Here is a 23,510-nt window from a genome sequence, read left to right as displayed (position 1 = left end):
TTTTCATGGTTGGCACTTGATTCTTAGTATTCAAGTCACTTCAGAAATACTCCGTCTAAAGCAGTTGCTGCTTCTTCCCTTACTTTCTCATAGAACCTATTTGTTTCTTCTTAGAATATCTGATAATTTGAAAATTTTTACTTTATTTTACTTGTGTATTAAGTCCCTCTTCTGATAGGCTGTAAGTTCTGTGAGCACCTAGATAACTCTCACTCATCATTGTGCACCAAGCATGAATTCCATTGTTGACCAAACATATATCCCATTGTATATCAAGAGTGTATGTTCGTAGTCACTTATTTTAATAAATATTAATGATTGCTTAATTACTGATAATTGTCACTTATTTCAATAAATATTCAGTGAGTTAATTCTTGTATTGATTAATTATTGTGTACCCGACATACACCATACCGTAATTAGTTTCTAGAGAAAAGTAGACTCAGAATCAGAAGTACTTGTGGAGCTTGTATTCTAGTAAAATAAGGCAGAAAATAAAGTAATAATTGCCCTGATTGAAGAAAGTGTTGTCAGAAAGCAAATAGAGCAAGGGAATGGGACAAAATGATGGGAGAGTATGTTTTGAGAAGGTGATCTAGAAGGCCCCCTGTAAGGAGGTATTTTAGGGCAGGTATGAAAGATGGAAGGAGCAAGCAACATGAGGATGTGAATGACTGACTGATATTTCAGGAAGGGGCGTCAGCAGGTGAAGAGCCATGAGGAGGAAAGAGCTGGTTCGTGGAGCAGAGTGTGGCCCAGGGCAGAGGGAGTGAGAAAAGGAGAGGAGAGGAATGAATGAGTGCCATGCTAGTTCAGGAACTCATAGTTCAGGGACTGTGCATATACGTGTTTATTTGCTAGTTTTTTGTTTCTTGTGTATGTCCCGCCCCTCTCCACACACACCTGTGTGTCCAGAGAACTGGTGTGGGCTTTTCCATTCCTACTCTAGCCTTTAGTATCTTTAGGTTGTTGTTAAGACAGTCAACTTATCAGTTCACGTTAGGGTTTCTTTAACTTTATTTTTTCACTCTTCTTTTTTCCCCCTTCCAAACTATCAAAGAGGTAAATGTAAAAGTTCCATTTAAAATTTATTCACTTAAAAAAAATAAAATTTATTCAATTAAAAAAACCCCACCATAACCAATTACTTGTATCAATTTTTCTGAATTCTTTTCCAGACTTTTATAAACATTTACATTTTTCTAGTTACGACGTTATAAATATTTCATTCCTCTTCAGTCCGATCCCTACCTTTTAAACACGTAAGAGCAAATTAAACAAAGTAAATTTTTCCTGCTGTGCTTTAGAAGTTTGGAGAATTTTCATTGGGGTTTTTTGTTTTCCCCAGTGCACTGGAGACAGGCTGGGCCCAGGGGGGCACAGACCTTCTGTTCACCTCCTGCCTTGTAGGCTGCTTCCCCAAGGAGGCGTTTCTCAGTTCACTCGTGAAAGTGAACTGCTGGCCTGTGAACAGACACTTTCTGGTTCTTATCTTCCACCCCTCCTATTTGTCATACACGTCTTTCCCTGTTCTTGTCGGTGGTCCTCTTCCACTGTCAGGTAATCCACTCTTTCCCACTAGTCTTTCCTCATGGTATTAAATTCTTTTTGCCTTTCACTTCCTGAGAGTTGGCTGACCTGTTTCTTCCCTTTGGGACTCAGTCTTTTCATTCTAGTTTAACTTAAAAAACCACTGGAGTCTCTCCTTTCTGCATCTGTGCGTTATATGCTCTAAAAACTACCATCTACCTCCAGCCTTTCGGCTGTGACTATGTTAATACAGAAATATTTGAAATATTGATTAGAAGGAACCTTATCCGTCATCTTACTACCTATCCCATCCACTGTAGCTAATAGGCCATTTAATTAATCTGAATAAACAAGAAGAAATTACTCCTTTCAGTCATTACCTAAGTTAATCTTAGATGGTTTTGAGTTTCTAAGGAATTATTTTGCCATTCAGTGGAAATGACAAATCACATTCCACAGCAATTCAGTAATTCTCACTCAGCTTGAATTTCTAATATTTAAAGTGAATGTTTTAAATCCAAATGTATTAGTGAAACTATATTAATACTCATTAGAATCACAGAGTTAAATAACTTCTGAGTGTCAGCTTTTCGTGCTTTCTTCCTCCTTTTTTTAAAAATAAAAGTTATCTGTCTCCCTCATCTTAACACTGTGCTTTACTTTTTTTTTAAAAACTAGACTTTGTTTCTTTTTTAGAACAGTTTTAGATTTACAGAAAAATTAAGAAGACAGTTCCATGTACGCTGTATCCAGTGTCTTCTCTTACTAACCACCTGACGTTAGTAAGCAAATTTACAAGTTGTAAATTTGTTACAATTAATGAATCAGTACTGATGTTATTTTTAAAAATATTTTGAATATGGTTATGATCTCACTATAAACTTAGGTGAATTTCCATATCCATTCCTTCTTTGTCCTCTCTCAGCAGAGTTTTAAAAAGTTTGCATTATTTTGTGAAATAATATTGTCTGCCATACAAAATACTTCTATCTAAAACCTAACAAAAAATAGTAGAAAATAAGAGTGAGCCCCTTTGCAGAATATTTTTAATGTTCCTCATGAGCACTCTTTGCTCACTATATATAGGCTAATTGACTTTTTTTCTTTTTTAAGACAGTTGTATATAGTGGAAAAATAGCACCAGTTTGTAGGTAACACATGTATTTAAACGGATGGAACTTAAGCAGAGCAGTAAAACCATACAGAGAACATTTCCTTTCTCTCTTACTTGGGTTAATTCTCTTTGCTTAGGCAGTATGATAAGGAAAACCTGATTGATAGGCACCAGTTAGACTTCTCTTTCATTACCAAGCCATATATCTTTTCATTCTTGCCCCAAATTGTGTTGTTTCAAGGGCTTTGAAAGCATATAACTTTCTCAGATCAAGGATAAAGTGTGTCATTCATTTTGCCCTTGGGTACACTCAATCTCTGAAATACATAGAACAGTTAAAGTTGAGACTTGTGCTGTAAATTTCCATTTTATTAGAATCTGCGTTCATGGCTTTTAAAAGTATTTTGAAAATATCAGCTATCTTTAAAAATATTAAAATAAAATATATTGCTTGTAAACAAGTGTGCTTTATTAGGTGTCAGCCATGTTTCCCATGGCTCATTGGTCGCAACTGAGAATAAATACAGTAACATTTCTCTTTGCAACTTTTCCCCCATAGGTTTATTTATGTTTACCCAACGTCCGATCTCTTACTGAGGGACACTGCCTGATAGTCCCTTTGCAACACCACAGGGCTTCCACCTTACTGGACGAAGACATCTGGGAGGAAATTCAGGTCAGCATGGTAATCTCATCATTGTAATGCGCAGGAGCAGTTTTTACAAAATAATTGCCAGTGGGTTTCTTTATCACCTTTGTCCAGTGATTTTGCTTTCTGAACTTACACATGTGTATACATTTCCCTAGTTGTGTACATCTCCAGATCATGTTTTCACCACTCACTCCCTTTTTAGTTTATTTCCCTTATGTACTCCCTGTTTTGAAGGTTTTTTTTTTTTTTTTAATTTTTTACTGAGATACAATTGATGTATAGCCTTACTAGTTTCAGGTGTACAACTGAAAGCTTTTGTGTACTAAACAAACTGTGGCAAAGTAATAAGTATTTGTACTTAAAATATCAATGTAAGATTTCTAATCTCTACTTTTGTAGAGCAGGAGATAGCCATTCTTGACAAAGTAAGGTAATAAAGGAAAAGAGATTTTCAGATAATAAAAAATAGATTTTGGAAGCCAGAGGTTCATATTCAGCATTTGCCATATTTTCCTGTAATGGAATTGGTCTCTGCTGCTGTGATTTTGCTATCAGCCCTTACTTTTATACTTTTCCCTTTATTACCTGGCCCAACTTTTAGATTCAGGATTTTTCTTCCCTCCCCTCCCCTCCCTTCCCCTCCCTTCCCGTCCCCTTCTTTTTGTGGCTGATTCTGCAAGAAACTGGAAGGCACGACAGGGGTGAAATTGCTGCTGAATTATTTCAAGACCTCATAATGACCAAAAAAGAAAAAAATAAAACTCTTCATTTTTCTAACACTTGACAGTTGAATAGGGGTTACAGGGACCCCTAGTTAGAAAATGTGAAAATTGTAAGACTGTAAAAGACACTGTGTACTGGTCTTTGCATCATGTTGATAAAGATGCCAAAAGAGGAGAGATTTTGACCACACATTGTGAAATTCAGTCTCTTACTCCTTGTAATCTTTACGTTTATGCTGTGAAAGTAAAGGGCAGACTGTTACCATACATCTGTGCCCAGGCATGGGTAAGAATGTGGACAAATACACTTGATGTGGGAAAAAAATTTTTTCTAGTAGTGGATGCCAGTGCAGTAAATAATTTAAAGTGGAAGTATGCAAATTTGGTTTTCGGAATTATTTTGAGACTTTTCTGGAATGTCTTTTTAAAAACTTATGCATGCAAAACTGATTTAACTTAGAGCAAACTACAGTGCCAAAAAGATTTTAAGTAATACAGGAATCTAGTCTGTGTGTTTTATATTTCTGTAAGAAATTAAGCCACTTGATGGAAAACATTGAGGTGGATAAAGAAGAAATGTATTCATTCAGTAGATACTGAGGACATGAATGTCAATAATCCCGGTGTCCTGAGAAATACAGAGATAAAATCATTAATTCTGCCCGTAGGTGTGGTGTATTTTCGTACAGGTTATATTGCACTTCAGTGGATTTGGGAGCCGTATGCACTATGGAAAATTGAATGAGGGAGGAAAGCCAAGTTATCTTACACAGAGGATAGCATTATGGCTTTTTGTGTGATAAGAGAATTAGTTGTTACAAGTTGTAAATTAGTATAAGACAGTGAGCAAATAAAGTATTTGAATTCTAGCTTATTTAAAGAAATGTAGCTTTGGGGATTTTTGTTCTTACCTTCAAATATATTCAGAAGTTCAATACTGACTGGCTGGCTCAGTCAGAAGAGCATGTGACTCTTGCTCTTGGGGTTTGAGTTTGAGCCCCATGTTGGGTATAGAGATTACTTAAAAATAAAAAATCTTAGGGGCGCCTGGGTGGCTCAGTCGGTTAAGCGTCCGACTTCAGCCAGGTCACGATCTCGCGGTCCGTGAGTTCGAGCCCGGTGTCGGGCTGTGGGCTGATGGCTCAGAGCCTGGAGCCTGCTTCCGATTCTGTGTCTCCGTCTCTCTCTGCTCCTCCCCCGTTCATGCTCTGTCTCTCTCTCTCTGTCTCAAAAATAAATAAACATTAAAAAAAAAAAATAATAAATAAATAAATAAATAATCTTAAAAAAAAACCTTCAAGTTAATCACGCCCTGGTAAATATCTTTATGGTTATTCCCCCCTTCTAGAGAATATTTAACAAAGATTATTTGACTTAGGAAAAAATAATGTTTGGAAATGCAGGAGCCACTTTTTCTAAGTGATGTTTATGCCCATCCTCTAGTAACATTTAAATTTAATTTTGGATCTTATATTTAATAGAAAATGCAAAACTAAGTTTCAGCACAGCATATGGGAATAATCACAGATTTTGAGTGAATAGAAGCCAGGTTTTTTAGTTTCATTAACTATATAGTGAAGCTTGGTCCCCTTTAAAGTTATTCTTACCAGTTTGACAGATAGGTTTGAGCTTATGTTATCGTCAGACACCATGGATCCATTATTTAAATATCCCAAATTAGCGGTGTGGTGGTGGGGCCATTGCCTACAGTGGGCTTTGCTGCTGAGCGGTGTGATGGGGCCATTTCCCTGGGAAAGCTCCAGTATTGCACCCTCAGGGCTTTTTCTGGGGGCGATCAGACTCTCCAGAGACAATTCTTCCCATCTCTCACCTGGTGCATCTGAGACGGTTTGCTCCTGTTCTGCCAGAGGAGTGGGAGAAGAAGGCTGGGGCAGCAGAATTTCAACACTCTGTAACATTTCCTGTAATGCCCCCGTTTTCAGACTCCAGCTGTGTCAGGTTTTGCCAGCCCAGCAAACTTACTGTTGACCTTCTACAGAGAATAATCCGACAGCGTTCTGCTGGTGTTGAGGGTATCAGCGTGTTAATTGCTTTTTTCAAAAGACTTCTATCTATGCCATTTGCTTTTTGCTACACCTTCACTCTCCTTCTGTAACCGCTTGGTGCTTACCAGTTCTTGAGCCTTGTGAGGGTTCTTTCTCTAGTGCGGGATGGCTGTCTTCTCCGCTACCCCTGCCGATCCCCTCCCGCCACACCTGCCAGGGATGAGCCAGCTTGCTGATGTTTAAGTCACTTATTATGGAGTGATCTGATTTCCAGTGAGGCTTCTCTCGTTCTCTTTGTTCCAGTAATTTGGGCTGTTTTAAAAATTACTTTAATGTCATTTCTGAGTGGCTACTCCATGGTGGGCACAGAGTTAAATATATGTATTCTATCTCATAACATTTATCTCTGGATAACTTTACCTTTGGACATGTTCTATTTAGAAAATCTGAATAAATTATAGTATTAATATTATATGATCAATCTTACATAGCTTTGATATTTCCAAGTATAATACTTTAATTTTCATTTCAAAAAGTTTTACTTATATACAACTGAATTGTTATAATGTGACTTGATACAAATTAAGAATTGCAACACTCTAGTATAGCTTACTTAAATATATTGTAAGGAATTTTAGTCTAGATGTGTTAACTAAAATGAGGAATGGCATGTAGGTGAGTAGTCATAGTTTAGAAATGTGGAAAATAGTGATTACCCAATGGGTAGAGTTTTTTCTACTAGAAAAATGGGAATGTTCTATAATCCCCATAATATGGGGATCTATATCTCTGTGAAGCATAAAATAGTTTTGGTATGTTATAATAATGAACTAAAAACCTTTCTTCAGTGTTCGGTTGTCATATAACTTAAAGTATGAATGTTATTTAAATACGTATAGTGTATGTGTTATACTGAGCTTCGGGAAGATCCTTCTTTAGTGGAGCGGGTAACCTCAAATTCTTTCATTGAACTTGTGTTTTTGTTTTTGTTTTTTTTAATTTTTTAACATTTATTTATTTTTGAGACAGAGAGAGACAGAGCATGAACGGGGGAGGGGCAGAGAGAGGGAGACACAGAATCGGAAACAGGCTCCAGGCTCTGAGCTGTCAGCACAGAGCCCGACGCGGGGCTCGAACTCACGGACCGCGAGATCATGACCTGAGCCTAAGTCGGCCGCTTAACCGACTGAGCCACCCAGGCGCCCCTGAACTCGTGTTTTTCAAGTACAGTTTTTTTATGCAGAGAGAAGTACTTGAGTGTTTGTGTGTGCCCTGCTTGTTTGATGTTTATATTATCATGGTGAACTATTCTTGCATCACTATTAATTTAGTACCTTTAAGTTTGCATTTGTAATTCATGACGTCTGGAGTCTGTCTTCCTCACTGTCATCCACATAGTATCTAGAACAAGCATCAAAACAGTTAAACCAGGAAAGGGCTGTGGATCAACAGGAAAGCAAGGAAGTTTGTGAGACAATGTTACATTGTCGGTGCTGCTGCTGCTTTATATCCATTTTCTCCTTTCTTCAAAGAAGCTTAGTTTTCAAATACGGAGTTCTACTCCAGCAATGGTTTTCCTTTTTCTAGCCGGTGAGATTATGTTACCACTGCACTAGGTAATGAAATAAATAACAGTTCATCGAAAATATTCATAATAAATAAAAATTCACAAACGGTAGCAGTTAACAACATAGAGACAGTCTAAAAAACTATCTTACAAAACCAGCTTTGTATATTTTCCCCATTTTGTTTTCTAAGTGTTTTGTGCAAGTGTGTTTGTTTTCTAAGTGTTTACTAGGCCTTCGAAGGTAACTTTTGGGAAAAACGACAGGGTAGAGGCGGGAATGGATGAACGGTTATCACTTCCTGGCTCGTGAGCCGTGTCAGTCTTAGCACCGATGTCTGAATCGTCCATCGAATTGTGGTCACTGCTGTTGCAAACAGAACCGAACTCACAGTGCTCAAGACAGGAAAAGTTCATTTCTTATGTCACGGTCCAGTGTGGGTTGGGCAGTTCCCAAGGCAGATCGCCCCCAGGCATTTAATTGGGTATCCAGGCTCCTTCCATCATCAGGCTCTCCTGTGGTGGGGTCCTCTTTCAGGACCTTGGATGGAAGAAAATGAATACAAGAAGGCACACTGCCCCTTCACTGTTTCAAGGGACACATAAGTCACTTGTCACAAGTGACACCTATCATTTCTAGATACATTCCTTTGCCCAGAATTAAATATGTCCCCATCTAAGTCCCAGAGAGGCTGGGAAATCTAGTCTTGTTTGCCCAGGAAGAGGAAAATGAAACCGTTTAGTGAACATGGCTTTTCTTGGGAAGGTTTGTTGTCTGCGGAAATCAGATTGGGGCCATGGCAACTATAAAATTTGACCACTTTCACCATGTAGATACCTATACCAGTATTTTATATTTTGTGATTTTTTACCATAATTTAACCTCAATTGTGTGTGCACTGTTAATTTGATTTTATGAAATGTAGTACAAGATTCAGAGGATTTTTAAAGGGGAAGCAATCCTATATAGTCATCTCTAATGATTTAGCTAACAAGTCACCTGACAATGAGATTATTAGACTATTAGCCAAGACTTTGACAACAAATGGAGTCTTTAAAAGAGGCTTTGCTGAACTTCTCTACAGCTCTGGTCAGAAATGAAAAGCAAATCCTGTGTCTGTTGCTTACTAGGTATCTTTGTAGTTTATATCAATGTATAATTATTTGATTTCCTTTTTTCCTACTTGTTCTTGTTTTGTGAAATGAGTACAAAACGGAAGCGTGACAAGTTTTTACTGACAAGTGATCATCGGAGGCCTGGCGGAGTCCCAGGACCCCCATCCCCCAGGCAGCAGTGACAAGTAGCTTCTCCCCTTTTGGGGTGTCCGTGGAGGCTGAGTGGGGAAGCTGAACAGCTGTCTGCACGTGGCAGTCGCCAGGCAGTGTCTGAGCCACAACCTGGCTGAATCTCCAGGGAGTTAGGCTGAGCTAAGACCAGGAACCTCAAAAGGTGGTGTGATTGCACCTGTACGACATGCTTGAAATGGTAGGATTAAAGAAATGGAGAACACAGTGGCGGTTTTGCCCATGTGATGAGAGGGAGTGTGGCTGGGAGCGTTGGGATTGCTCTGTGCCTTCACCGTGTCCCTGTTAATATCCTGGTTGTGATGCTGTACTGTGGTTTTGTAAGATGCTACCATCGGGGGAAAGTGGGGTAGAGGTGTATGGGATCTCTCTATTTTCTACATGTGATCTATAGTCCTAATTGAACAATTTAATTAAGATATTTGAAAGTTATAAATTAGCTGACAAATCTAGATTAAAAAGTGTTTCAAAAGTAAATTTAATAAGGTGGGGGGGGGGGCGCGCCTGGGTGGCTCAGTCAGTTAAGTGTCTGAATCTTGGTTTCGGCTCACGTCACGATGTCACGGTTCATGAGATCGAGTCCCGTGTTGGCCTCTGTGCTAACAGTGGGGAGCCTGCTTGGGATTCTCTCTCTGCCTCTCTACCTCTTGTGCACTCTCTGTCTCTCTCTCAAAAATAAATAAACTTAAAAAAAAAATAAAAAAAAATCTTTCTTCCTCCTACTTAGACAAATATACTAACACTTAATAAAGATAGAATAAATATATGATACTCTACAAGGCCAAGTTTGAATTTTGAATTCTTAGACACCTTGGTGGTGTGGGGAGAGTCAGCTTCTGGCTACAGCCTTCAGCCTGGTCCCCTTTCTTCTAAGCCCTGACATCATCCTGTACCACAGGGGATGTCCTGTGCATACCTGTGAGCGTCTGGACGGCGTGTCTGTGCTCCAGGACTCAGGGTGTGAAATAATAAATATGTAAGTAAGTAGAAAAGAATAAAAAGTAGGGATTTTATAATAACGCTGAGTTCTTTGGGAAAAGAAAACACTCTTACTGTTCCACCGTAGTACATTTGACTTTGATACACTCGGTGGGACATGATTGTACGTGAAAATAGGGGATGCTTGAGTATACAAGGTCCAAGTGCAGGGTCAGCAGACGTGTGTGGGAGCCAGTGGATGAAGATGCTGTGAGCCTAGGGAGATACTTGGAAGTGGGTTCCACACCCACCTTCCAGGAGTAAGTACCTTCTGTGTTTTGTGGTTATTTTCCTCTGATTTTACCATCTGTTCTGCCTATTTTACTCCTTGAGTTTGATTTTATCTCTTCCTTGTCTTATTGTAGTCTATTGGAACATTTCCAATATGTACACAAAACTCCGCAGAGTAAGTTTCAGTTTCAAAAGAAAAGTTGGTTAGGGGCGCCTGGGTGGCTCAGTCGCTTGGGCTGACTGACTTCAGCTCAGGTCATGATCTCACGGTTCGTGGGTTCGAGCCCCGCATGGGACTCTGTGCTGACAGCTCAGAGCCTGGAGCCTGCTTCTGATTCTGTGTCTCCCTCTCTCTGCACCTCCCCTGCTCGTGCTCTGTCTCTCTCTGACTCTCAAAAAATAAATAAATGTTAATAAAAAAAAAAAAAAGAAAAGTTGCTTAAATATGTGAAATGTTATAGTAGATTTAGAAAGTAAAGTAATGGTAAGGTAACAGTACGGAATCTAAACATTGTTGACCATTTATTTTTTATTTTAAAGGGATTTAGTGTACCTTTTATTATTTTCCATATTTTGTCTGTAAGTCTTTTAGTTACCTCATCATTTTATTTTCTTCAGATGTTTAGGAAATCATTGGTAAAGATGTTTGAAGATAAAGGGTTGGACTGCATCTTTTTAGAAACCAACATGAACATGAAGAAGCAGTACCATATGGTTTACGAGTGCATTCCTCTCCCGAAGGAAGTGGGTGACATGGCTCCCATCTACTTTAAGGTATTTCTGGATACTTTTGCATGCATCCTGTTTCACAACAGTGCTGTTTTATGAATACGGTTATCTTTTTTCTTGTATTTTTTGTCCTTATATGCTAATATCAAACTTTATATAAAGAAATGCAGTAAAGCACACAAAAAAATTCTTTGTAAATTTCTGTAGAGAGAAATTTGGGATTTTGACCTTTAAAAAGCATGCTTATTTGGGAGTGCCTGGGTGGCTCAGTCGGTTGAGTGTCCAACTTCAGCTCAGGTCGTGGTCGCACAGCTTGTGAGTTTGAGTCCCACATCTGGTGCTGTGCAGACAGCTCGGAGCCTGGAGCCTGCTTTGGATTCTCTGTTTCCCTCTCTCTTTCCCCCTCCCCTGCTCACACTCTGTCTCTCTCTCTCAAAAATAAATAAACATTGGAAAAAAAAAAGCATGCTTATTTGTAAGTATGAATATACTGTTGAATGGCAGTTTATGATTTCTATTTTAATTTTTCAGTTCTAAAATGAAAAATCAGTGTTTTACCTTGAACTCCTTTGCGGTCAAAATTATAGTCGTAATTCTAGAAAACTCACTGAAATTCACAAGAGCTGGAGAGAGTTACATACAAATAGTCCATGTTACAATTGCTGAGACAAGTTACTGTTCTTTTAGTATTTAATACCTCATGATGCTATTTGTAAGAAGAAACTAGTATCTAACCTTGACATACGTTTTTGGACATAATTACTAGAGTTTTTAATCAGTTAAGTGTCATTATAATATTCAGGCAGCTTTTACAAGATAGCATGGTTTTGAGGCTGAGCTGAATACATTATAATTTATAGGCTAATATAAATGCATGTGTAGAAACGTATATGAAATAGTAACATGTAAAGTGAAAAATGGAGGCAGTGTTTTATGAAGTGATGCACGGAGACTTTCCCATGCAACATTTAGACGATACAGGATGGGAGAGTTTATTCGTGGACTGGACAACCCAGTACAAAGGATGGTGAGACTTGTCGAGGTTAATGAGGTGGTGAAAAATACGCTTTCTCTCTACAGATTTCTAAAAACAATTTGATTATTTGATTTTAAGAAATATACTAGTAAAGTAGGAGAAAGAGCCAACTTGCCAGTTGTGTGTTAAGCAAAATCAGTTGGGAAAGAGATTATTATTCTTTTCTTCATTTTTTTTTTCTTTCTTTTTTTTTGTATCTTCTCAGTAGAGTCTTAGGTGATTGTGACCACAGGCATTGAGGTAATAGGAATGTAAGCAGCCACTGTTGCTCATGTTGGGTGACAGAAATGTCATCACTTAGAATGGTGTGTCACTTTTCTACCCTAAACCTTTTATTTGATTTGCCTTCAGTTTTATACTGAATGTGCTACGTTACAGTATCAGCCCCAGTGCCCCATATGCCTTTTAAATATGGACCAGCAGTGTATCTGATGCTTTTAAACTGTGCTTATTTGAATGCTAATTTTATGTTTAAAATTTGCTTCATTAATGATGACAACTGTACAAAAATGAGAGTACTTGATACTCATCATCCTGGTTTTTCTATTAAATATTTCTTTACCATAAATACTAGTTCTGTTGCTTAGGCTCGGAGGTCTTACAATGCCATATCTATGTATTTTTCCCCTTCATTTTTACTTCTTTGTTATAGGGCCAAATAGTTCAAGTACTTGGTTGTCAGAAATTACTCTTTTGCAAAAAGGGCAGTAAAACTAAACAAATTTATTTGAGTAGGTTTCTATGAATGGGATAAGGAAGTTGTGAACTTTTATGTTCACAAACTTACGTTTAAATTAAATTGCTTAGACTTATTAAGGATTGTATTTGTGGTGTAAAGTTGGGCTGAAGTTAGTACAAGAATTAAGAATGAGTAAATAATATTTCCTTTTTCCTAAAGATAGGACTTTAAAGAAAACTAAGGTCCAATTTTAAATAACGAATTAAAGCCTTAACCCATTTTAAATAATGAACCACCTACCATGTATACTATATCTGTGATTAATTCACTGTATTACTTTATTTTTAAACAGTCTCTTTGTGTTTGCTTATAAACTATTTTTTCATTAATAAATGGCTATTTCTTAGAAAGCCATAATGGAATCTGATGAAGAATGGTCTATGAACAAGAAATTGATCGATCTCTCTTCGAAAGACATCAGAAAGTCTGTAAGTATCTTTTTCTTGCCCTTGGTATAAGAAATGATCCTGATGTTTAGGATCATTAATTGTCACATCTTACTTCAGAAAGAGACCATTTGGGGCTCCTGGGTGGCTCAGTCGTTTATGCGTCTGACTTCGGCTCAGATCATGATCTGTGAGTTCAAGCCCCGTGTCGGGCTCTGTGCTGACAGCTCAGAGCCTGGAGCCTCTTTAGATTCTGTGTCTTTCTGTCTCTCTCTCTGCCCTTCCCCCGCTCACACTGTGTCTCTCAAAAATAAATAAACATCAAAAAAAAAAAAATTAAAAAAAAGAAAGAAAGAGACCATTTGGCTGAGTGACCCAAGGTGAAGTAAGTAATTCTATGAATAAGAAATTCTTTTCATTCTACTTGGTCTAGCAAATGCTCCTTTGTTCAGACGCTTATGTGAATATTTATTCCTGACCTTCTGGCCTTGTGCCTTCCCCACCTTCTGGAGCTGTGCCTTCCTCACCTTCTGGCACTGTGCCATTGTGGTGCCTACAGTTGGCTGTGACCACATCAGACTCTGCTGTAGGAGCTCCTGTAATGGGCTTCTCAGCCTCTGTGGAAGTAGGGAGAGGGGCCCTCTTGTTACTCAAATTATAAGGAGGATAACATTTTCCTAGAGGCTCTATTTGATTTTGGAGTTCTTCCCTCCCTGCGCGCTCCCCCCCCCCCCCCCCCCCCCCATATAAAGATTACCTGTTACAATCTTTAAAACAGTGGCTAGGGGCACCTGGGTGGCTCAGTCGGTTAAGCGTCCGACTTCAGCCAGGTCACGATCTCGCGGTCCGTGAGTTCAAGCCCTGTGTCAGGCTCTGTGCTGACTGCTCAGAGCCTGGAGCCTGTTTCAGATTCTGTGTCTCCCTCTCTCTCTGACCCTCCCCCATTCATGCTCTGTCTCTGTCTCAAAAATAAATAAACGTTAAAACAGTGGCTAAGTTAGATTATGGGTTCATATTTCTTTAGGGGAGTTTCCCAACCGAGCTTCACAGCTTAGTCGATCCACAGACTCACTCTTAGACACGTTACACAAGTTGAGTACTGTCACAAGGACCTCTCTCTTTTCTAGACGTCTAAATGAACTGGAATAGAGATATACTAGAACTGTGGATTCCTTTTTGGTTTTCTGTTCAAAACACACTTTGCTGTACAGCCGTTCACTGAGTGAGAGCTGTTTACCAGGCACTCTTCTATGTGCATTGCACGTGCTGGAACAGAACAGGGATGTGGACTCAGGGGGCGGGGCAGGCACTTCAGCCTGTGTGCTAGGTCATCCCTCTGCCCTCGTGTGTAAATAACGTTATTCGAGTGCAGCTACACCAGTTTGTTAGGTGCTGCTTTTGGAAGCGTTCATGCAGCAAGGGCATAGTGGAAAGTTGCAGCAGAGACTATGTAATCTTCAAAGCCGAGAACATTTTATTTAAATTCAGACTTTTATGTTTTCTTAAGTTTGCTGACCCTTGTTCTAATAGATGACACTAGGCTCTTTTCTTCCGTATATTCTTTTTGGAAAGCCAGACTCCTGATACAGGTGACTGGTAAGATATCTCATTGCATTTATTATGTCCTACTCAAGAGATTGAAATTTCATTGCCTTACTGAAGATAGGTTTAATACAAAGGTAAAACATTGTCTATAGTCTTCTTTTCTCCCCTTGCTGGCGAATTTGACCAGACAGTATATTAACTCCCCCCTTAACAAATGTCCTTTTCATTTCTGTCTTCTCTGAGCCTATAGTAAAACGTATCTAGGGGGCAGCTGAGGGGTTCATTCAGTTGAGTGTCTGACTCTTGGTTTTGTCTCAGGTCATGTTTCCAAGGTCATGGGATCAAGCCACGTGTTGGGCTCTGCACTGAATGTGGAGCCTGTTTGGAATTCTCTCTCTCTCTCTCTCTCTCTCTCTTTCTCTCTGCTTCTTTCTCTCTGCCCTTCTCCCCTGCTTACATGCTCCCTCTGTCTCTAAAAAAGAAAAAAAGAAAACAATACCTAACATACACATACCTATTAGGCCTGAGTTTTTCACTTCTCATAATCTCCATTGCCATTAAATATTCTTTTTTTTCTTTTTTTTTTCTACATTTATTTATTTTTTGAGAGACATAGAGAGACAGAGCACAAGTTGGGGAGGGGCAGAGAGTGAAGGAGACACAGAATCCGAAGCAGGTTCCAGGCTCCGAGCTGTTAGCACAGAGCCCGATGCGGGGCCCGAACTCACAAACCGTGAGATCGTGACCTGAGCCGAAGTCAGACGCTTAACCGACTGAGCCACCCAGGTGCCCTGCCATTAAATATTCTTTTATAACATGATTTTAATGGCATTTGAAAGTATTTCTAAGTAGAAGTTTTTAAAGATATGTATTATTCTCTATTTGCTATCCTGCATATGCAGTTTTCTTCCTGGTGAACCATCTAGTACCTATTTTAAGTTTGTTTTTTAAAACGTGCTCAGTACTTGAGTCAAATGCCTAGGGAGTTTTAATATTTTAACTAATATGGAAAATCTGAAACAGATACAGACCTTTGTAGGAATAGTAGTTGTATATTCTACTTGGAAGCATTGCCGGGATCCCAAGAGTTGCCTTTCTAAGTCATCACATAGTATCTGAGAGTCACAGCAGACAGGGAGTGGGCCAGATGACATCTCTGGTCCCTTTTAGCTTTAGGATTCGATAATTATGTGGATGGAATTGTGAAGAGAACTTGAGTATTAGGACTAATTCTAAAGGAGGTCACTTTTTAGGTTAATAAGCGTTTCAGTGGCTTTTTAAAATGATAAAAGTGTTTCTGAGCACAAAGTGAACAATCTTGACTTATTTTAATGTTATTTCTATTCTGGAAGAACCTCATTATACTTATTTTTAAAACTCTGTGTCCTTGGTAGTTTCATAAAGTGTTTTACCTGCTTTGTGGGGTGGGGTGATTTTTTTTATTCAAGTAAATTCTTGGCTTCTGGTGATTTATTCTGATTCTTTGTTGATTTATGTTTTTCTGCTGTGAGTATGAGCTTCTCTTTTTGTGCCCCCTTGCTCCCTTTCTGGGTCCTGATTTCTCTGTAGTTGTGTGAAGTTCGTGGCAGTACACAGGGAAACACATCTCTCTGTGTGCTCAGTGCAGAGCACTTGTGTGTTATCAACTAACTTGTCAACAACACTGCTCGGTTTTCACAAGGCTGTGACATTGAGATTTCATGTGAATTCTTTCTCAACTTTTAATGTGATGATTTTAAGTTTAATTTTGTGATAGCTATAATTAAAAAACACCTAACACATTTAGGGATTTTTAAGACTGAGGAAAGTCCATGTCAAGGAAAATTTGGGTTCACCCAGAGACCTTCAAGCTCAAGGACAATTAGAGCAAGTCAGGAGTAATACCTGGAAATATTGAAAGGGGCAGATTCAAATATTACTGTTTTGTTGTTGTTGTTGTTGTTTACCATCAATAAAATGTTTTGCCATAGTTCTGTCAGTGTCTTTCAAGAGCGATACCAGAGGTCGTTCCCTCTGTCTGGCCAAGGCAGGAAAAGCCAAGTGGTAAGTGTGCACCTGCTTTGATACTAGAGCCTTCATGGCGCCTGCTGACGAGCCACCGTCCTGATGAGACAGCCGGTTGTCCCCAGTAGCCACAGGGAGAGGACAGACAAGCTCGTGGCAGCCCCCGCTCCTTGCAGAGCAGTGGTGTGTTTACTGTGCCGTCTCGGCACTTACGTCCTGAGTTGTTGAGTCAGTCACTTGGCATGGATGTTCGTTTCCTACCGGCGGAGGAAGGACACAGATTTGTTTCGCAGTTCTGGAGGTCACAAATACGAAATGTGCTGCACTGGACGCAAATCAGGGTGTTAGCAGGTGTGCGTTCCTTCTGGACACTCTAGGGAAGAATCTGTTCCCTTCCCTTTTCTAGAAGCCACTCGAGATTCCTTCCTTCACCTTCAGTTCCAGCGGTGTGGGATCTTCCAGTTTTTCTCTGATGCTGACTCTCCTGACTCTTACTTATAAGTATCCTTGTGATTGTATTGGGCCCACGAGGATAACACAGGATATCTCCTCATTTGAATATCCATAAACTAATTGCATGTGTGAAGTCCCTCTGCCGTATAAGGTAGTATATTCATGGCAAATAGAGGATTAGCATACATTTCAAGGGCCATTTTCCTGCCAGGTACAATATGTTACAGACAAAGGGCATGGCCCCCATCCTTACAGATTGCTTCCTCAAGTTCCCTCTCCCTTGAAGTGCTGTCTGGTAGTCAGCATAGTTCCGTAACTTTGTTTTAGCCATTCCCGTTCATGCCTCACGTACAACGCTCTGCGTCACCTACCAAAAATATTCTTAGGGAGTCCTCTATCCTTTTTGCTTTGACCACCATGTTTGCACAAAGCCGTGTTGTTTGGGAACCAGGAAAGACAGTAATATTTGAATGACCTTCTCTGTGTGAGGCATCGGGCTTACCCTGGGTGCGCAGCTTCTAGTTCATCCTTGCAGCAAACCTCTCAGTTCTTCATATTTCTCAGGAGACCCAGAGGTGGTAAATGACTGGCCTGGGGCTACATAGGCAGAAGGTTCAGAGCTTTGATTAGAGGCCTTCTCAGTCTCTTGACTTTATTTTTTCCTGACTGTCTAGGTCGTGTACTTGTTTATCCTGTTCTGAAAATGTGAAAGTAAGAAAAATAAATAAAGCCACGAAACAGTAACCTGTTTTCCCTGCATTTGATGTTATATACTATTATATAGTGTGTGTATATATATAATATATATATGTTATATATATATATTTGATGTTATATTCTACTATTTGATGTTATATACTATTTTATAAACTGATTTTTTTACAACATTAACTACTTATAGTGAAATAGACATGTGGGATTCAGGGCCAGAATGAGCACGTGCGTGCGTGCGTGTTTGCGCGTTTGTGCATTTGCGTGTGTGTGTGTGTGTGTGTGTGTGTGTGTGTGTGTGTAGAAAGGAGAGAGGAAAAGATCATAGTTAGTCCTGGAGATACTTTGAAATGAGGTTGGTTAACTAAATATTGTTATACCCACCTGACCAGTTAAGAAAAAATTATGATTGGGTTTAATTTATTTTTGATAAATAAATGGTAATAAAAATATTATGAGCAAAGCTCTAAGTATATGGTTAGGCCTCTCTTCCTGTTCTGTTTTCTGAGGGAAATATAGGACTGATACCCTTATTCTCTGTGTAGTTTAAAGAAAATTATTCTACTGTTATCTATATAAAAACAGTACCTTTTCTTGCTGTTTTCCTCAAAGACAGGAAAAGAATTGGTTTTGATTATAGCTAAAGAGCTATCTGGCTGAAAGGCTACCAAATGAAATGTTTGACTCTGAAAGTTATGTCACTACGTATTCTTGAATTGGAAATTTATTATATGCTCTTGTTGTGAAGGGTTGCCTAACTTCCGTTATATCCTAGAGCAGGAGAAGGGATCGCACAGAACTTGCCGATTCCAGGCTGTACTCATGTGTGATTTATCTGTTTATTTAGGTACCCAGGGGCTTACCTTACTTCTCTGTAGATTTTGGCCTCCAAGGAGGGTTTGCCCACGTCATTGAAGATCAACATAAATTCCCTCATTACTTTGGGAAGGTAAGCTCACAAGTTTAATAAAATTCCAGAGTGTTGTAGCAGTTTGGTAATAACACTTTCCTTTCAAAGGGAAATCAAAACTTGGGGCACAATATAGAGTGAAGTTGGTGAGTGCTCTTCTACCCAGTTTTAGAGAGAGAACCTCAAAGCTGCCAATAAAAATTCCTCAGACCGTTGCTAACAGTCAGGAATGTCCCTTTGGAACCCACCATTTTCTGACACCGTCGAGAGGGAGGGTAGCCGTTTTCCTATGGAGGCAGCCGGCCTTGTGCCACAAGGGTGACACTCTAGACACCCGCAGTGAGTTTGCTCACGGTGACTCCGCTTTGTGGAGGCTGTCCTTCCTTTCATCTCACCGATGGGGGAGCGGGGCTGCAGACAGGTTATGTGACCCAGTCACGCGCTTCTAAGGGACAGAACTGGTCCATGTACCTCTCATTCCTGGTTGAACCTGAGAACGGATGACCTCATGTCTGCACTTATGACGAAGCACCATGTGGTCCGAGAAGAGTATATGACTGAGTCATTTCACATGGTTTCTGGGCAGATGTCTGCGTGGCGATCGTAGATCGCCATTTGTTTCACTGCTGGGGGTGCAGCCACAAAGTAGGGTCCACTGCGTATCTGGGAAGTACGTGAGGTAGTGTCAGGCGCTGGAACGAAACTAACGTGGCCGCTGCAACAGTCAAAAGAAGTCTGGGCAGTAGTAGTTCTAGAAGTGGCCTTTGAATCGAGTCTGGCTCAGGCTTTCCTGCTCATACCGTCCTCTGACTAGAGGAGCCCTCGTGAACTCTGCCCTGGGGCCCCTGTCTCCCTCCTCACTCTCATCTCCCCTGTATGGCCGTCCTCTACAGTGAGTAGGCTCGCGTCAGGAGGAATCTCGACCCCAGAGGTTCGGATTCAGAACTATTTATTCTGTTGCCTTTAAAATGTTAGAGGCCCCAAATCACATGCATTTTTGAACTGTTGAGATATAGTACAGAAACGTGTTTGAGAAATTTTCAAAATGTTTTTTCACGGAGTTAATTAGAAAGAAGTTTGTTTTCATTGCTCTGAAAACCCCTGTTGTTTTAATCAATAGAACTCTATAACTGAAGGCTCTCAGACTCTGGATTCCTTCCTTCCTTCCTTCCTTCCTTCCTTCCTTCCTTCCTTCCTTCCTTCCAACCTGATTTTTTTGAAAACAAAGTGAAATACCCATTTTTTTTTAATTTTGTAAATTTAATTGGGAGATTGCAGTCCTGAACAAATATGTGTAATGATACTGTTTAAAAAGAAATCTTCCTCAGCATGGCATCGCTGATCCGTTTCCCCCCAAATTTGCTTCTCAAGAAGCAGCCTGTGAGCCCAAGAACTCCCTTCAGCCTGCTGCCTAAGCGAGTGTTCAGAGAGCAGGAGGGGGATGGTCTCTTTCCATTCACAGCTGCTTCTGTTACCGAGACTCAGTGGTACCTGTATGGTACCCATAAGACAAAACTTGGTATTTTACAGAGACAGTGTTAGGCCAGTTCATAAACTAGGCTTGCTTAAACTACATTGCTTACTTGGGCTGATGCCAAGAAAACTCTCGCATTAAATCTAAATTTAGTCTTGATGTTTTCTAAAATTACTCTCTTTGTTGGGCCCTTTATTTCTGTTTCTCAGTGAAGGAGCTTACACTAAGCCTTTTTTGATGTATCCAATAACTAGAATCTTCTTTTTTTTGAGTCTCCATGTAGTCTGCAATGGCATTTACCTTATTCTGCTCTTTAAGAGAGTTCTTTGTGTAGTTGGTCATTCTTCTGTTCCTACCACAGGCCCATATTCTGTTAGTTCTCTGAAGACAGGTCGATGTATGTTAATTATCTTTGTATCCCCAACAACATTTGGTACTTGCTTGTACACAGTATGTCCCCTTGGTAAAAATGTTAAGAGCGTGTCCAGGATCTCACCACACAGCCCTGTGGAAGTAGACTGAACATGCAGAGTTTGACCCTCAGCCCAGTGTTGTCCTGTGTTGCCATACTGCCCTCCCGTAAGCATTGCACGTTTCCCCCGTATCCTTGTGTACGTGGATACTCACAGGCATAAATTGCATTACTTTCTGTAGCTAACAGCACAGGAAGAGAATCATGAGGGAAGTAATCTAGGATAATGAAAGCAGTCAAATCAAAATCCATTTCTTACAGGAGTTTGGAATGTGACTCTTAAAAGAAGGTGGTTTATAATTTTTAATTCTTTGTTTATTTGGATTATTAGTATTAAAATATGATTCTAGGGATGCCTGGGTGGCTCAGTCGGTTGAGCGTCCGACTTCGCTCAGGTCATGATCTCGAGGTCTGTGAGTTGGAGCCCCACGTGGGGCTCTGTGCTGACAGCTCAGAGCCTGGAGCCTGCTTCGGATTCTGTGTCTCCCTCCCTCTCTGCCCCTCCCCCGCTCATGCTCTGTCTCTCTCTCTCTCTCTCTCTGTCAAAAATAAATAAAACATTAAAAATAAAATAAAATAAAATAAAATAAAATAAAATATTCTATTTCCTGAATAAAGATCTCCAGCTAATAGTAGAAGAAACTGGCTTATAAATATAAGGGGTAGTGGAGAGAATGTTGGCCTGAGATTCAACTGCAGTCCGACACCAGAGTTAATAATTGTTGCATGTCGGCCAACTTTTTATCCATGCTGGTTACCAGAACAGCTCATGAGGACCAAATTAATTAAATGTCACGCTCCCTTCCTCCCCTTTGCACCTCTCTGGTAGATGTGCTAACAAGCAACAAAACGGACAAAGAACAGGACAAGAGACAAAACTAGCACTGCTAGAATTCTAGGGCTTGCATAGTTAGAACTAACTGAAAACAAGATTTTTTTCCCCAAGTTTTCATTTAAAGTCCAGCTTGTTAACATACACGTGCAATAATAGTTTTAGGTGTAGAGTTTAGTGATTGATCATTTACAGACAGCACCCTGTGCTCATCCCAGCAAATGCCCTCCTTAATCCCCATCACCTGTTTCTCCCATCCCTCGCCCACCTCTCCGCTGTAACCATCAGTGTGATCTCTGTGGTTAAGAATCTGTTTCTTGGTTTGCCTCTCTTTTTTCCCCCCCCTGCTCATTTGTTGTGTTTCTTAAATCCCACATATGAATGAAATTGTAGCCATTTGTCTTTCTCTGCCTGACTTACTTCACTTAGCATTATACTCTCTAGCTCTATCTGCGTCGTTGCAAATGGCAAGATTTCATTCTTTTTGATGGCCAACTAATATTCCATTGTATATATACCACATGTTCTTTATCCATTCATCAGCCAGTGGACACTTGGGGTCTTTCCATAATTGGCTATTGTAGATAGCGCTGCTGTAAACATTGGGATACATGTACCCTTTGAATCTGTATTTTTGTATCCTTTGGGTAAATACCTAGTAGTGTAATTGTTGGGTCATAGGGTAGTTCTGTTTTTAACTTTTTGAGGAACCTCCATACTGGAAAGTAAGATTTTTTAACTTGAAACTAGTATGTGTGTAGAATTTGAGTATCATCTTGGAGAACTACTGACTTTTATACTTAGTATAAATATAAATATAAATAGTTTCATTCTGTTTTCAGCATTTATACATATATGTGTCTGTATTTCTCTCATTCTTTAAAAGGAAATCATTGGTGGGATGTTGGATATAGAACCCAGGCTGTGGAGGAAAGGGATCCGGGAAAGCTTTGAGGATCAGAGGAAGAAGGCACTGCAGTTCGCTCAGTGGTGGAAACCATTCGACTTCACCAAAAGTAAAAAATGTTGAGTCAAGCCTTTCAGTTTTTAAATGTCTTCTTCAGATTCCTTTCACTTTTATTTCTATTCTGTCTCAACAACTGACCCTCAGGCCATAGGGAGAGAAAGTCCTGCTCTGGGTCTCGGATGCCTGTGCATCACCGGATTGTTTCCTTTCCTACCTTGTCCTGCGCCCTTCCCTGTTGTCATTGGGGAGCAGGACCAGATACGGGGTGACCCTGCGTTCCCGCTCTGTCCCTACGTCTTTGTGTTCTGACCAGTACAGTTAAGTTGGGGAAGGACTTTCCTGAAGGATTGCCGAGGAGGGATAGCAGATCACTGGTTCAGAGGGAGGTGGGGGTGCTTCAAGGTGGTGAACACTGTTGACCAGCTTCTCTTGAATATTTTAAACTGAGTTGGCATGTTCAGTAATAATTGCAACTTCTCTTTGTAGCCTTTTATAGAAGAGCTCTTCATTTTCTACCAGTAGCAGATATATCACTGCTATTCTTTTTATTAAAGGAAGAAGAATGTTCGAGAATAATAAATTAAATAAAGCATCACATGTTCATGATTTGTTGGTTTCTATTTCTGGATTAAAAAAATTTTTTTTATGTTTGTTTTTGAGAGAGAGAGAGAGAGAGAGAGAGAGCGAGCGAGCCTGAGCGGGGGAGGGACATAGAGAGAGGGAGACACAGAATCCGAAGCAGGCTCCAGGCTCTGAGGTGTCAGCACAGAACCTGACGCGGGGCTCAAACTCACGAACTGGGAGATCATGACCTGAGCTGAAGTCGGATCCTCAACCGACTGAGCCACCCAGACGCCCCTTAATTCTGGATTTTTAGATAGTGTCTTTGAATTTGCGGGATGTTGAAAGTCATTGTTCCAGATGACACAATTTACAGCTGTTTGGGTTTTGAAAGTTGAAAAATTTAGCCAAATTGTCATTTTGGGTTTGTAGTATTACAAAAGCTTAAGTAATTAGAGTATTCTGAATGTCTAGAGCACGTTCCGTTGCTCGGCACTTGACCGAAGCTTCCTTTTTCTTTGTTCTTACGCTTGGTATCAAGGGGTTTCGAAACCATATATTTAAAAAATATGACCATGGGGTAAGAGTG

The 23,510-nt window shown here is 39.9% G+C and overlaps 1 protein-coding gene across 1 annotated transcript in view; it reads left to right on the top strand.

Annotated features, from left to right (window-relative positions):
- The window catches only part of CWF19L2 (CWF19 like cell cycle control factor 2), a 150,368-nt gene extending 127,402 nt beyond the window's left edge, over positions 1-22,966 (top strand). Inside the window, exons 14-18 of the mRNA XM_047878862.1 lie at positions 3,204-3,320; positions 10,721-10,876; positions 12,954-13,034; positions 18,553-18,654; positions 22,280-22,966. Coding sequence (XP_047734818.1) covers positions 3,204-3,320; positions 10,721-10,876; positions 12,954-13,034; positions 18,553-18,654; positions 22,280-22,423 — 600 coding nt within the window. The 3' untranslated portion in view covers positions 22,424-22,966. The remainder of the gene's footprint in view (positions 1-3,203; positions 3,321-10,720; positions 10,877-12,953; positions 13,035-18,552; positions 18,655-22,279) is intronic.
- The last annotated feature ends 544 nt before the right edge of the window (positions 22,967-23,510 follow it).

Source organism: Prionailurus viverrinus, chromosome D1, assembly GCF_022837055.1.
Source record: "Prionailurus viverrinus isolate Anna chromosome D1, UM_Priviv_1.0, whole genome shotgun sequence".
NCBI classification, from domain to species: Eukaryota; Metazoa; Chordata; class Mammalia; order Carnivora; family Felidae; genus Prionailurus; species Prionailurus viverrinus.
Note: the sequence above shows the minus strand (reverse complement) of the source record. Positions and strands in the feature narration are given on the sequence as shown.